The 15027-nt window shown below is 41.1% G+C and overlaps 1 protein-coding gene across 1 annotated transcript; it reads right to left on the bottom strand.

Moving 5' to 3' along the window:
• Positions 1–13106: 13106 nt before the first annotated feature.
• Positions 13107–14237, bottom strand: LOC132045622 (uncharacterized). The gene is made up of 3 exons (XM_059436204.1): positions 14213–14237; positions 13937–14017; positions 13107–13825 (listed from the first exon to the last, which is right to left on the bottom strand). The coding sequence occupies exons 1-3, from the start codon at positions 14235–14237 to the stop codon at positions 13107–13109; spliced, it is 825 nt and encodes a 274-aa protein (XP_059292187.1).
• Between the last annotated feature and the right edge of the window lie 790 nt (positions 14238–15027).

Below are 15027 nucleotides of genomic sequence, written 5' to 3' on the forward strand. Positions count from 1 at the left end.
TTAATTCTATCATTCAACTCTTGTTGCTCTAATCCATACTCGATAAGAAGTTTATCCAGATTCTCCTGATGAAGCATCTTAAGACCAGTAATCTCAGCTTCCTTGGCTGCAAGTTGATCGAGTAGATTCTGTCGTTCAGCCTCGTCTCCTTCCTTTAGATCAGGTTGCGTAACTATTTCCCTGATTCCAATAATGTATTTTATGGTCTGATACTGTAACACCTTAACTGGTACTTGGAAATTCTCAAATATATCACCAGCCAAAACCCATATGCAAGTGCATATTCCTTGTCACTCTGTTAAGCAATTCTAGCCATGTGTTGAATAACGAGGCTAGGTAGATTTAATAGAGCCCCAGTGTCTAACCATTCCATCAACACCATATCAAGACAATAAAGTAAGATGTACAAGTAAATCAACAAGGTATAAGTTAAACAAGAGCCAGAATCCAAGGACACGTCATCACTTATGTTTAGCATCTAAACCCAAATATGCCAAGTCTCAACTTACTCAATCCAAATTTGTATAACACAACTAGATCACAAGAATAGCACAAGAATATTACAAGAAGTCAAGAGTACAATGCAATACAATAATGTATGAAATATGGATGCAATGCATATGCACCGTACACATGTACTCCGATGATGGAACATCACATCTCGGCAGCACAACCCATGGGGGACCCGCGAGGTCCATGTACCTCGCGGTTCTTGTAACAACCTCGACAACCGCTACCTCACGATTCCTACAACAACCTCGGCAATCGCTACATTCATACCTTGATACCGGGATAAACATCGAACATCGGTCTTCACGTCACTCTCATCCAACTGAGCCTAGCTCGTAACAGTATTTCCTTAAGTATCATCAATGTATCAACATTATATTATGAAGGATGAGAATGCGTGCAATGTATGAGTTCAATGTCAATAATGAAATCAATATCAAAGTACCACGCATGGGCACGCCAACAATATCATGAAAAGGCTACACAACAAGCCATAATAGCATACTATCCTCGTATCAAATGACAACAAGTAAGATACTACAATATCATGATCAACATATATCAACAGTCTCCAATATCTACTATCTCCTCGTGGCATCGAGCCAACAATAACAGAACGAGATAAGTCACAACACAACGGGGTGGCTAGCCCCATACATACAACGGGGCCCAACCTAAGACAATATCTAACCCAACTTCATATCCAAAGGTTTACATGCTTTCTTCGATAATATCGTCTAAATATATGCTTTGCTAAACGAAGTCTCACCGTAGGGTAAACTGTAACCTACCTGGAAGGCCGAGCAACAATATCACCAACAATCACTTCTTAGACTTGCTCTTCCTTTGAGCCTCGAGATAAAGAAAGTCCAGGCACATTCGAATCAAGAAATTAGAATCAAGAAGAACATCAAATGAACCTTACTTCTATTCAAGACCCAAATCCCCAACCTATGGAATGGGTTTTATGAACTAGAAGGGTGAAATTAGGAATCTAAAATGGCCCAATATACCTCGGACTCAACTTGCCTCTCTTCCCAAACCTCATAACACCCTTCATGGGTGAAATCTTCAATAGACCCTGATCACCAACGACAAACTCTAAATCTCGGACCTTCCAATCCCCATACATATTTTGTCGACTCTGAGCTCCCAAAAGCTTGGCCTGGATAACCCTCACCTTCTCAAGTGACTCTCTCAAAAGATCCGTACCCCAAGGTCGAACCTCAAATGCATCATACCTACCAATCGGAGATCTATATCTCTTACCATACAAAGCCTCAAAAGGGGCCATGTCGATACTCAAGTGATAATTGTTGTTGTATGCAAACTCTGCCAACGGTAAGTGCTGATCCCAATGACCATCAAAATCAATAATGCAAGCTCTCAACATATCCTCGAGCACCTGAATAGTCCGCTCGGACTGCCCATCGGTCTGGGGGTGGAAAGCTGTACTAAGATGCAATTAGGCACCCAACTTCTCATAAAAAGCTCTCCAGAAATGGGAAGTGAAGATAGTACCCTGATCATATATGATAGAGATAGGAACCCCATGCAATCTCATAATATCACAAATGTACAACTTGGCTAACTTCTCCGCGGTGTAGGAAATCTGAACTAACATGAAATGAGCGGACTTAGTCAACCGATCAACTATCATCCAAATCAAATCAAACTTACCTAGGGCCTTTGGAAGACCCACAATGAAATCCATGGAAATCCCCTCCCACTTCCACTCGGGAATGGGCATCCTCTGAAGTACACCACCAAGTCGCTGGTGCTCATACTTAACTTGTTGACAATTACCACACTTAGCCACAAAATCGGCTATGTCCCTCTTCATCCGACGCCACTAGTAGTGTTGCCTCAAGTCACGGTATATCTTAGTCGCCCCCAGATGAATGGAATATCGAGAGCTATGGGCCCAGTCAAAATCAAATGAATCAAGTCACCAACACGAGGAACACACACGCGCCCCTTAATCCTTAAAGTACCCCAGAATCAATCATGGCCTCCTTAGCCTCTCCCCTCAGAACCTTATCTCGAATCTTGCTCAACTGAGCATCCTCAAACTGATGAGTCCTGATCTGATCTAATAAGGATTATCTCGCCTCTACACAAGCCAAAACTATGCCAGGGGCTGAAATATCGAGACAAACGAAACTGTTAGCCAGAGTCTGAACCTCTATGGCCAACGGACGCTCGGAAACAACCAAACTAGCTAAACTCCCCATACTCATGGCCTTGCGACTCAAGGCATCAACAACCACATTGGCTTTTCCTGGGTGATAAACAATAGAGATGTCATAGTCCTTTAAGAGATCCATCCATCGGCGCTGCCTGGAATTAAGATCTCTCTAGGTACACATATGCTGAAGGCTACGGTGATCGGTGAAAACCTCACAATGGACACCGTACAAGTAATGCCTCAAACTGATGAGTCCTGATCTGATCTAATAAGGATGATCTCGCCTCTACACAATCCAAAACTCTGCCAAGAGCTGAAATATCGAGACAAACGAAACTATTGGCCAGAGTCTGAACCTCCATGGCTAACGGATGCTCGGAAACAACCAAATGAGCTAAAATCCTCATACTCATGGCCTTGCGACTCGAGGCATCAGCAACCACATTATCTTTCCCTAGATGATAGACAATAAAGATGTCATAGTCCTTCAGGAGCTCCATCCATCGGCGTACCTAGAATTAAGATCTCTTTGGGTAAACCTACGGTGATCGGTGAAAACCTCACAATGGACACCATACAAGTAATGCGACCAAATCTTCAAAGCAAAGACCAGGGCCAATAACTCCAAATCGTGGGTAGGGTAATTCTTCTCATGGATCTTCAACTGACGGGAAGCATAGGCTATGACTCTACCCTCCTGTATCAATACAACACCCAAATCCATACGGGATGCATCACAATAGATTGCGAAATCCTTACCCTCCACGTGTAATGATAGAATCGAGGCTGAAGTTAAAAGAGTCTTGAGCTTTTGAAAGCTCCCCTCACAATCATCGAACCACTGGAAGGGAACATCCTTCTGAGTTAATTTGGTCAAAGACGAAGCAATAGAAGTAAAACCCTTCACAAATCGGAGGTAGTAGCAAGCCAAACCCGCAAAACTACGAATCTCGATCACAGTAGTGGGCCTCGCCCAATCCCTCATAGCCTCATCCTCTGAGGATCAACCATGATCCCGTCCTTAGACACAACATGGCCCAAGAACACCATAGACTCCAACCAAAACTCGCACTTCGAAAGCTTAGCAAATAAGCTATTCTTCTTCAACACCCTAAGTACATTGCGAAGATGGCTCTCATGCTCCTCTCTACTCTTGGAATACAACAAGATATCATCAATAAACACAATCACAAAGGAGTCAAGGAATGGCCTAAAGATACCATTCATCAAAGTAATGAATGCAGCCGGGGCATTAATAAGCCGGAATGACATCACCAGAAACTCATAATGTCCATATCTTGTTCGAAAGGCTATCTTGGGAATATCCTCAGCCCTGATCCTCAGCTGGTGGTAGCCTGAACGCAAGTTAATCTTCGAGAACACTAAAGCACCCTGAAGCTAGTCAAATAAATTATCAATACGAGGCATAGGAAACTTGTTCCGAATGGTAACCTTGTTCAGCTGGCGATAATCAATGCACATCCTCATAGATCCATCCTTCTTCTTCACAAACAACTCAGGAGCACCCTAAGGGGAGACACTCGATCGAATGAACCCCTTGCTCAATAAATCCTGTAACTGCTCCTTAAGCTCTCCCAACTCGGCCGGTGCCATCCGATATGGCGAAATAGAAATAGGGCGAGTGCTCGGATCCAAGTCAATGTAGAAGTCAATATCGCGATTGGGTGGCATACCCGGCAGGTCAGACGGGAATACCTCCGCGAACTCACTCACAATAGGAATGGACTCAAGGGGTGGAGATGCAACAGTAGTGTCACGCACATGAGCCAAATAAGCTAAACACCCCTTGTTGACTAGTTTCTTTGCCTGAAGAAAGGAAATAATCTTCTTCAGAGCGGGGCTTGGAGTACCCCTCCACTCAAGTCTAGGAATGCCAGGCATGGCTAAGGTGATTGTCTTGGCATGACAGTCCAAAATCGCATGATAAGGAGAAAGCCAGTTCATACCCAAGATAATGTCAAAATCCACCTTATCAAGAATCATCAAATCTACCCAAGTTTCATAACCTATTAAAGTAACCAAACACGACCGATAAACTCGACCAACCACAGCAGAATCTTCGACCGGAGTAGACACATGAACATGTACATGTATGTTATTGCAAGGCAAATCCTAATCAACGGTATGATATGCAGACACATACGAACTCCAGCATAATGACAAAACTCTTCACACACAAAGTAGCCCTTAGAGGGTGGAGACTGATAGACTGAAGCCGAGGACCCGACTAGAACAACCTTGTCCACTGGTCGAGAAAATGAGCTCTCAGGAGCTCTCTGCCTAGGTGGCTCACTGGAGGAAGCCTGCAAAGCTGAATGTACAGGGCAGCCAGAATATGGCTGATGCGGCCTGGAAGATTGACCAGCGCCCCTCAAGCTAGAATCACCATAACTCCTAAATTATCGCTGCCTCTTCTTACTACCCCTCCAAATGCACGGGCCTTAGCGGCCTCGACTAAAGAAGCATGCTCGACGATAGACTGGAAGGAAGCCCCCATAGCCTCAAGCTGAAGGCAAGGAATCTGAAGAGTACCGACGAGCCCACCAACAAAGCGCCGAATCCTGTCAGGCTCAGTAGGAATCAAAGGAACGAAATAATGAGCCAAGTGCAAGTAGCAAGTAACATAGGTCTCCACAGACAATCTCCTCTATTGTAGATGTAGAAACGCATCCCTACACGCCTCTCTCAAAGCCCGGGGCACATACTTCTCAAGGAAGGCCTGATGAAACTGTGTCCAAGTCAGTGGAGGAGAACCCTCAAGTCTGCAAGCAATAAAATACCTCCACCAAGTCTTCGCGTCTCCGCGAAACTGGTAGGACACATAGTCAACTCCATGGGACTCAACAATCCCCATCCTATGTAACAACTCATGCATGTCTAAGATGAACTCATATGCATCCTCTCCAGAAGTACTTGAGAATCTCGGTGGCTCCAACTTTCTAAACCTCCCAACTAACTCCTGATCAGTCAAGGTCATAACAGGGCTCGCCACGGGCCTAAGATCATCTCTAGGGGCTGGCACTACATCCATCCGTGGAGCCATAGTCGCAGCAGGATGCGCTGTACGAGTCGGTCTCTGCTCAGGGATCTGCATCCTAACCCTAGTCTGCGATCCTCTGCCCGGAGAAGCAACACCAGCGGCAGCCTGCTGGGCATCTAAGTATAGTAGTACACCAGCCATAGTATCCTGTATCATCTGCTCTGAAGTGGCCTCCGGGTGTGCCCGCCTGGAGCCACATCATCCTCAGTGGCCTAGCCTCGAACCTGCTAAACCTCAGGCTTTGGAGATGGAGATCTCTCACACTGCTGTCCCTACCACAGGACATCCTCTAGCTTTACCGCATCTTTTAACTGTCGTTCGCCCTCTGGTGCCAACCGTAGCTGCGGGCTCTGGCACCTGGTCTCGGGCTATTGTAGCTTGAGTCCTCACCATCTGAGAGAGAAGGGATAAGAGTCAGATACCAATTTGATTGTTTAGATACCAATTAGAATAAAGTAGTACAAAAGATCCTTGAGACTCTACTAGCCTCTCGTAGATAAGTACGGAGCTCATCGTACTGATCCATGAGACTCTACTAGACACGCTCTTGTATTAGAGACCGGTTAACCTAGGGCTCTGATACCAACTTGTCACGACCCAATTCAGAGCAGGCACCTACCTTTCCCACCTCGGTAGGCGAACCTTTATCCCAACAATATTAAAGACATGATTAATAAATAGGCGGAAGAGATAGAAATACGTAAGTCTGACATAATAATAGATAGATATTACGGAAATACATCAAAACCACTCCAGAAATATGTCTAGCCATATAAGAGCATCTAACTAGAATCTACAAGTCTGGAACAGTGTTTTAAAAGGAATTTTCGGGGCGAGCCCTGGGGCGGGGCGTACCAAAAATGCCCCGGGGCGATGGGTCGGGGCGAAAGTCTCCAAACGCGTACGCCAAGCAATTCGGGGCGTACGCCCAGGCGTTTGGGGCGAGTTTTTTTTGTTGGGGCGTGTTAGGCGTAAGTCCAGAAAACTTCTTCGAACTAAAACGAAATTTGTTAAATAAGTCAATATAATGCCCAAATTCTCAAAAGTCAACATGTCATTACTCAAATGTTTTAAAAAGGAACTGAAACATTAAATTTAAAAGTCAAGACCTTTTTTTATTGCTAGAATGCCTAATATGTATTCTTTTCCAATTATTTATCTTGTCTTCTACTATCTCAAAAAAAGTAACGAGCAGTCACTAGTACTTGTAAGTAGCGTATAATAGATTGTTCTAATTAGTTTTTTTTGTGGGGGTGGAGCATTTATATATATATATATATATATATATATATATATATTCTTTTTCAATTATTTATCTTGTCTTCTACTATCTCAAAAAAGTAACGAGCAGTCACTTGTACTTGTAAGTAGCGTCTAATAGATTGTTCTAATTAGTTTTTTTTGGGGCGGGGGGGGGGGGAGGGGTGGAGCATATATATATATCTATATCACTTATTTATAATTTTCTTCAATTTTTTACGCTATTTCACCTATTTAAAAGTATTTGTTATAATTATATCATTTTATAAAATACTAAAAATTAAAATCCCATGGGGCTTGCGCCCCGTGCCTCGGGGTTTAGGCCTCACTGAGACAGACGTAAAACGCCCCGCCTTACACCATCGCCTTTTAAAACACTAGTCTGGAAATAACAATAATACATCAATAGTCTGGATATGTCTCGAAATATCAAGTAAGACATAAAATAAAAGAAGAATATTCAAGGTAGCGGACATCCCCATGCTCACCCTATAAGACTCTAACAGCAACTCTCGAACCACAATCAGCCACGAGAAGTAGAGGTCAATCCCACCTGGAACTCTGCATTCATAAAAGAAACGCAAGTGCGAGTCGGTACAAACAACAAGTACTGGTAGGTATCATAGGCCAACTAAGTTTAGCTAACATATATCAAGACAATAAAGTAAGATGAACAAGTAAATCAACAAAGTAAAAGTTAAACACGAGCCAGAATCCAAGTACACATTATCACCTATGTTTAGCATCTAAACTCAAATGTGCCAAGTCTCAACTTACTCAATCCCCGAATTCATCTAAGACAACTAGATCACAATAATAGCACAAGAATATTACGAGAAGTCAAGAGTACAATGAAATGCAATAATGTATGAAATATCGATGTAATGCATATGCACCGTACACATGTACTCCGATAATGGAACATCACATCTCGGCAGCACAACCCATGGGGGACCTGCAAGGTCCATGTAGCTCGCGATTCCAGCAACAACCTCGGCAACCACTACCTCACGATTCTAGCAACAACCTCGGCAATCGCTACACTCATACCTCGATACTGGGATAAACATCGGACATCGGTCCTCACGTCATTCTCATCCAACTGAGCCCAGCTCGTAACAGTATTTCTTCAAGTATCATGAATGTATCAACAGTATATCATGAAGGATGAGAATGCGTGCAATATATGAGTTCAATGTCAATAATCAAATCAATATCAAAGTACCACGCATGGGTACACCAACAATATCATGAAAAGGCTACACAACAAGCCATAATAGCACACTATCCTTGTATCAAACGACAACAAGTAAGATACTACAATATCATGATCAAGATATATCAATAGTCTCCAATATCTACTATCTCCACGTGGCATCGTGCCAATAATAACAGAACGAGATAAGTCACAACACATCGGGGTGGCTAGCCCCGTACACACAACAGGGCCCAACTGAATATAATATCCAACCCAACTTTATACCCGAAGGTTTACATGCTTTCTCTGATAATATCGTCTAAATATATGCTTCGCTAAATGAAGTCTTACCATAGGATAAACCGTAACCTACCTGGAAGGCCGAACAACAATATCACCAACAATCACTCTTTAGACTTCCCCTTCCTTTGAGCCTCGAGATAAAGAAAGTCTAGGCACATTGAAATCAGGAAATTAGAATCAAGCAGAATAACAAACGAACCTTACTTCTATTCAAGACCCAAATCCCTACCTATGGAATGGGTTTTATGAACTAGAATGGTGAAATTAGGAATGTAAAGGTCTCAACATGAAATTAAGGCTCCAGGTGATCAATTCCCATCAATATCAATCTAGAACAATCAACAATTTACTCAAATTCGAATTCTAGGAAAAACCCCCAAATTTGGGTATAAACCCTAACCTCCAACCCCATAATTTAGCCACCAATTAGGAAGAATTCATGAAATAAAGAATTCTAATCATTAATTCAATGCTTAAGGAAGCTAACCCAACCAACAATTCATGATTTAGAAGCCTAGAAAGAAGAACTCATGGAGCCCTCTTTTAATCTTCAATCACTTAATGAACTATCAAGATAAAGGGATTCCAAGGTGACTAAGGACAATGGAATAATAAGGGAATTAGAAGAACTTACTACCAAGAATTTCCTCCAAGAATCACCTAGAATTGCTCCCTATAGCTCAGATTTTGGAATAGTAATAAATGAGGGACTTAGGGCTTTTAACACTCATTTAATGAAATTAACTGCCCGACACCCGCTTTCGCGACCAGCAGGCTGCTTCAGCGTTACCGCTTTGGCGGTCCCATGACCGCTCTAGTGGTCACGCCTAAAATGCATAAGCCGCTTCAGCGGCAGGGTGACCACTATAGCGATACCGCTGCCACTGGCACCAGACACCAGAATAATCCTAAGTTTTCACAACTCAACCCGAATTTTTGGCTATTTTCCAAGGCCATCTACTCACATACCAGATATGCCGACATATATAAAAACGCGCTACGAACGTACACGTGGCCTCAGAATTTTCAACGGAGGTATCGTTGAGTCAACCCCCGATACCTCAATTGTAACTTCCCAACCCAAGTCCCAAAATGCACCCGAGTGCATTGGGAACCAAACCAAATATGCAAAAAAGTTCTAAATGACCATCCAGACCTCTCGGAGTCGACGGATTTCTGAAAAATGTTCATTTACCCAAAAGTCAACTTTGAGTCAACTCTTTTTCGCTTAAAGCTCAATTTTCCCCAAAAGTCTCCCAAATCAATTCCGAATACCTCGGGAAGCATGTCAACGGTCTCCTTGGGTCAAAAGTGAGCTAACAACCTTAGGAAAAGGTCTAAAAGTGCCGAAAAGACTATAACGACCAATAGGGTCGTTACAATGAAGTTCATACCACACATTGGATAGAAGTTGCATAGTGACAGATATAAATACAGATGAATACTTAAACCTGTTGTAGAATATCTTCACTGATTTCTCCATTTCAACTATGTTATGCAAATTTTATATGTGCTGCATATGCCTTGCTTATATTGTCCTTATTTAATTTGGTTCCTTGGCAATTACTGTCTTGAATCTGAGGCTTGGCAAATGAATCTTGTCAATATTTCCAAGCCTTCTAGTTGTTTTTGGTAATTCAGTAAATGAATCAAAATGAAGTGTACCTGTAAAAGAAAAAAAAATGTTAGTTAAGAAATCAGCCAGCTGGTCTCTTTCTCTCAGTTCATGGCCAATCTGTATTACTCCCTTCTTCCTCCATTCTAAAATCTTATGAACCTCCATACTAATGATCCATGGTACATCCCATTCCCCTTCTACCATCTTCATTAAACTAAGGGAACCAGTCTCCAAGATCAATGGTAGTAGTAGCTGCTGCACACAATAAGCAATGCCGTAATGCATTGCCTTAGCCTCTGCACCTAAACAAGTTGTGTCTACAATTTTTCTAGTACTAGCATGTATAAACTCCCCTCCATAGTTTCTCACACAGTATGAAGCTGCACTAGGACTAGGATTGCCTTTAGAAACACCATCACTATTACATTTAAATCACCCTTGAGGAGGACTCCACTATTACACCCGTGTGTACTGTATGTGAGGCTTATAATCTTTCAGGTATTGCACCAATTGAGGCTAAGAATTTGGTATGTTTGTCATCCAGGGATATTTTGTTTTTGCCAGTTGAATAAGGTTAAGATTGATCTCATATATGACCCTATTCCTAGACATAACACCACCATGCAGAACTGTGTTTCTTCTCTTCCAAAGTTGCCAAAGAATAATTGCTGGAGCTGCTTGATATAATGGCTTTAACTTTGAAGAGTATTCTGTGTCCCACCATTTCTTGACTGCTTGGTTTATTTGAACAAAAGGATCTTGTACACTTGCTACTGCTAAAGAGATCTTTCAAATATCTTATGTATATTTTTCAATCAAGAACATATGATTCATTGTTTCTTGTTGAGGTTGAGCACAACACCTACAAATAGAGGCAATGGATATCCCCATCCTGGCTAGCATATCATCTATAGGTAACTTCTAGTTCCAGACTCTCCACAAGAAAAATGCAACTTTGAAAGGTAAACCTTTTGTCTAGAGCTGTCTGAAAAACTAGGTTGGATCATTTCTCTGCCTTAATATCTCCTATGTACTGCAAACCGTGAATTTACTACTACTGTGAGCATCCACCGGGCCTTGTCATATTCTTTAGAAGGTTCATCAATATGTAGTTCATTTCTAATGTGATCAACAATATCCTCAGGCACAGTTTGCTGCAAAATTTGATAACTCCATTTCCCATTGATCATCACATCTTCCACCTCCTGAATACTTTCATCCATAAGGAAATTTGTTGGCATAACCTGAGAGAGAGGTCCTAGCTTGGTCCAGTTTTCAAACTAAAAGCTGGTAGTCCTATTTCCAGGTTCCCATAAAATCTCTTTTTCTATTGCATCTCTTGCCTCTAACATCTTCTTCCACAATTGTGAGCCCCCTTTCCATTGAATCAAAGTTGGAATATGCTTCTTACAATACTTGTTCCATATGAATGTTGACCATAAAGTATAGCCTGTCCTAAACCTCCACCATAGCTTAGCAAACAAGGCTTTAGATACATCAAAAAGAGACCTAAATCACAATCCTCCCTGTTGTTTAGGAATATAAACTTTTAGCTAAGCAAACCAGTATATTTTTTTTCCTTCTTCTTTGTTACTCCAATAGAACCTTGTAAAGATTTTATGCAGTTCATTTAGTGTATACTTAGTAGGTGCCATTGCAGATAGAAAATACATTGGCATACTTTGTAATACACTATTAATGAGAACTGCTTTTCCTCCAAATGATGACGACCTACCTTTCCAGTTTTGTAACTTATCCTTTGCCTTCTTGATCAGATCATTGTAATACACTTTCTTCTTTCTGGTGTGGAAGGTAAGGCACCCAAGGTATTTGAATGGGAATATGGCTTTAGTGAAACCAATAATTTGTTAACCTCCTGACAAATATTAACAACTGACTTCTGATGCATATAAAATGAACTTTATCCCGATTTATCAATTGGCTAGACAACTTTTCATAATCTCTCAAAACTTCCATTGTCATTTCTAATGAAAAGTTATCTGCAGAAGCAAAGATTATAGTATCATCTGCATAAGTCAGATGATTCAAGTTGGCACTCCATTTAGGCATTCCAAAACACCTATATTGCCCATGATCAAATAAAGAGTCAAGTGCTCTAGGCCACACTTCAGCAGATAGGATAAAAAGAACAGGTGATAGAGGATCACCTTGTTTCACACCCCTTGTAGAATGAAAAAAGCCATGGGATTGACCATTCAACAAAACTGAATACCAATTATTAGCCAAGAGTCTCCATATCTGATCCACAAAGATTTTTGCAAATCCCATTTTTCTCAGTACCTTAGATAAATACAGCCAGGACACTCTATCATATGCCTAAGCCATATCTAAATTTATCATCACATTTGCGTGTGTTTGCCTCTTTTCTTATATCTGTTAAAATTTCTTGAGTGAATAGAAGATTTTCAATAATGCTTCTACCTTTAACAAATCAAGACTGGTTACTAGGAATCAGCTCAGGCAAAATTTTCTCCGCATCTTCCATGCACCACTCTTGATATAACCTTATTAATGAAATGGCTCAAACTAATAGGCCTCAAATCAGCAAAGTTTTGAACCATTGATTTCTTAGGAAGCAGCACCAAATTAGTATGAGTGACAGATTTTGGAATAGTATGCCCTTCATAGAATGCTTTAAGCACATTGAATACATCCAAGCCTACAAATTGCCAACATGATTGAAAAAAAGTTCCTAAAAGTTCCTTAAGACCACAAGCACTTTCTCCCTTAATTTCAAAAACAGCTCTCTTGACCTCTTCAAATGAAGGAAGTGCACAGAGAATTTCATTGATTTCAGTGGAAACCATACAGGGATATGCCTCAACATGCTAAAGTCTGATATTTCCTCCTCCTGAGTAAACTAATTGTGGAAAAAACTAACTGCTTCTGCTACTAGTTGATTCTCCTCTTCTATCCAATTTCTATCAACATCTTAGATTTTATTCACTCACAATCTTTTCCTCCTACCATTTACTAGATTCTGAAAAAACCCGGTGCTCCTATCTCCTTCAGCAAACCATGTATAGCCTGATTTTTGCCTCCAAAACTCTTCCTCATAATGAAGATGCTTCTTCATTTTAGCTTGTGCAAGTTGCACCACTGTTCTATTTTCAACAGATGGATCTTCTTTAAAAAGTTGATCCTTGATTCTCACTATATCCTCCCTTATAATGAGTTGTTTGAGTATATTCCCAAAAGCCTCTCTACTCCATGAAGATAATGCCCCTTTCACCTGCTTGTTCTTCTGCCTAAAAACCAGGAAAGGATTGCCTTCACTTTCCTCAGGCCAATTTAGTTTTACTGTGTCCATAAAATCTTTGTGTTTTGTCCAAAACTTCAAAAACCTGAATGGTTTTATGAAATTCTGAGCTTCTTTCCCCAAAGAAACAAGAAGTGGAGCATGGTCTGAACCTGTGCTAGACAGATGTTCCACTTCAATATGACCAAACCATTGCTGAAGCTGCAAGTTGATGACAATTCTATCCAGCCTCTCAAATATACAATCATCACCTGCCCTTCCATTCCACCAAGTGAAAGGATTTGCCTTAAATGAAGTTTTAAAAAGCTCACATGAATTGATACAAAAGGCAAAATCCTCATAGTCTTGCGGGACTATAGGAAGTCCACCTATTTTCTCTTCTTCATTCAGAACCACATTAAAGTCCCCTACACCAACCAAGGCAGATCAATACTACCAGCGAGATGATAAAATGTTGTCCCAAATGTAGCCTTTCTATCTCATCACATTTAGCATATACTGAAGGAGTGATTAAAAACTGTTCTGCTCCTGAACAAACAACTTCAATGTAATCTCCTGAACAGTATCAGAAAAAATTTCTACATCCACAAAGACCAGATCTTCCCATCAATGAAGACTTGTGGAGCATTCAAAGATATATTGATGCTTGTCACGGTTCAAAATATGTAAGATTTAAAATTGGAGTCTGGTGCGTTGGAAGTGAGCTCGAGTTAAAATTATTGGAGTTTTGTCGAGTTAAAATGAGCCCTCACGAGTTAAAAATGGGTAAAAATTATTTTTTCAGTAAAACTCACATATCGATGAAAGCTCTGATACCATTGTTATGGAGGCAAAGAAATTAGGGAGAAAAATAAGAGAGAGAGAGAGAGAGAGAGAGAGAGAGAGAGAGAGAGAGAGAGAGAGAGAGAGTGATCAATATGACTTTATATAAGTTCATCCTTCCCGAATTTAGAGGGGAAGTTGAACTTTCTAGTGATCTCAAAGGCTATCGCTATGTATCTTCCTTCTCAGTCCACGGAAGCTACATGGAGTTTTCTATAGCAAGGAGTGTAAAGATAGTTTGCTATATCAAATCGGGAATATAAGTACTCTCCCACATTGGTGGTGGAAGAGTTATTTGTGGCCTTAAATGTCCTTGTCTCTTGGGGCATTTAATTATAGGTGACTCTTAAGTCTTTTTTTTTTAGTGGAGGTGACTCAAGTTTTAATTATTGAGTGGAGGTGATGTTTTTTTATTAGTGATTAAGAGGTTTTGACCTTGCCCAAAAGTTTCATTTTGACATTTTGACCCTTAACTTTATTTTTAACACTTTGCCCTCAAGTTTTATTTTTAACACTTTGACCCAGCCAATATAAACCCTAAAATACCAAAATGGGTCCAAAAAAAAAAAAAGGGCGCCAATAGCCGCACCCGTTTTTGCTCTTTTCCCTCCACTGTTCTTCTTCTCCTTCCTCGGTTCGTTCTTCCTCCTCCTCCTCCTCCTCCTCCTCCTCCTCCTCCTCCTCCTCCTCCTTCTTCTTCTTCTTCTTCTTCTTCTTCTTCTTCTTCTTCTTCTTCTTCTTCTTCTTCTTCTTCTTCTTCTTCTTCTTCTCGCCCGTTCTCGTTCTT

Source organism: Lycium ferocissimum, unplaced genomic scaffold (genome assembly GCF_029784015.1).
Source record: "Lycium ferocissimum isolate CSIRO_LF1 unplaced genomic scaffold, AGI_CSIRO_Lferr_CH_V1 ctg7292, whole genome shotgun sequence".
NCBI lineage: Eukaryota > Viridiplantae > Streptophyta > Magnoliopsida > Solanales > Solanaceae > Lycium > Lycium ferocissimum.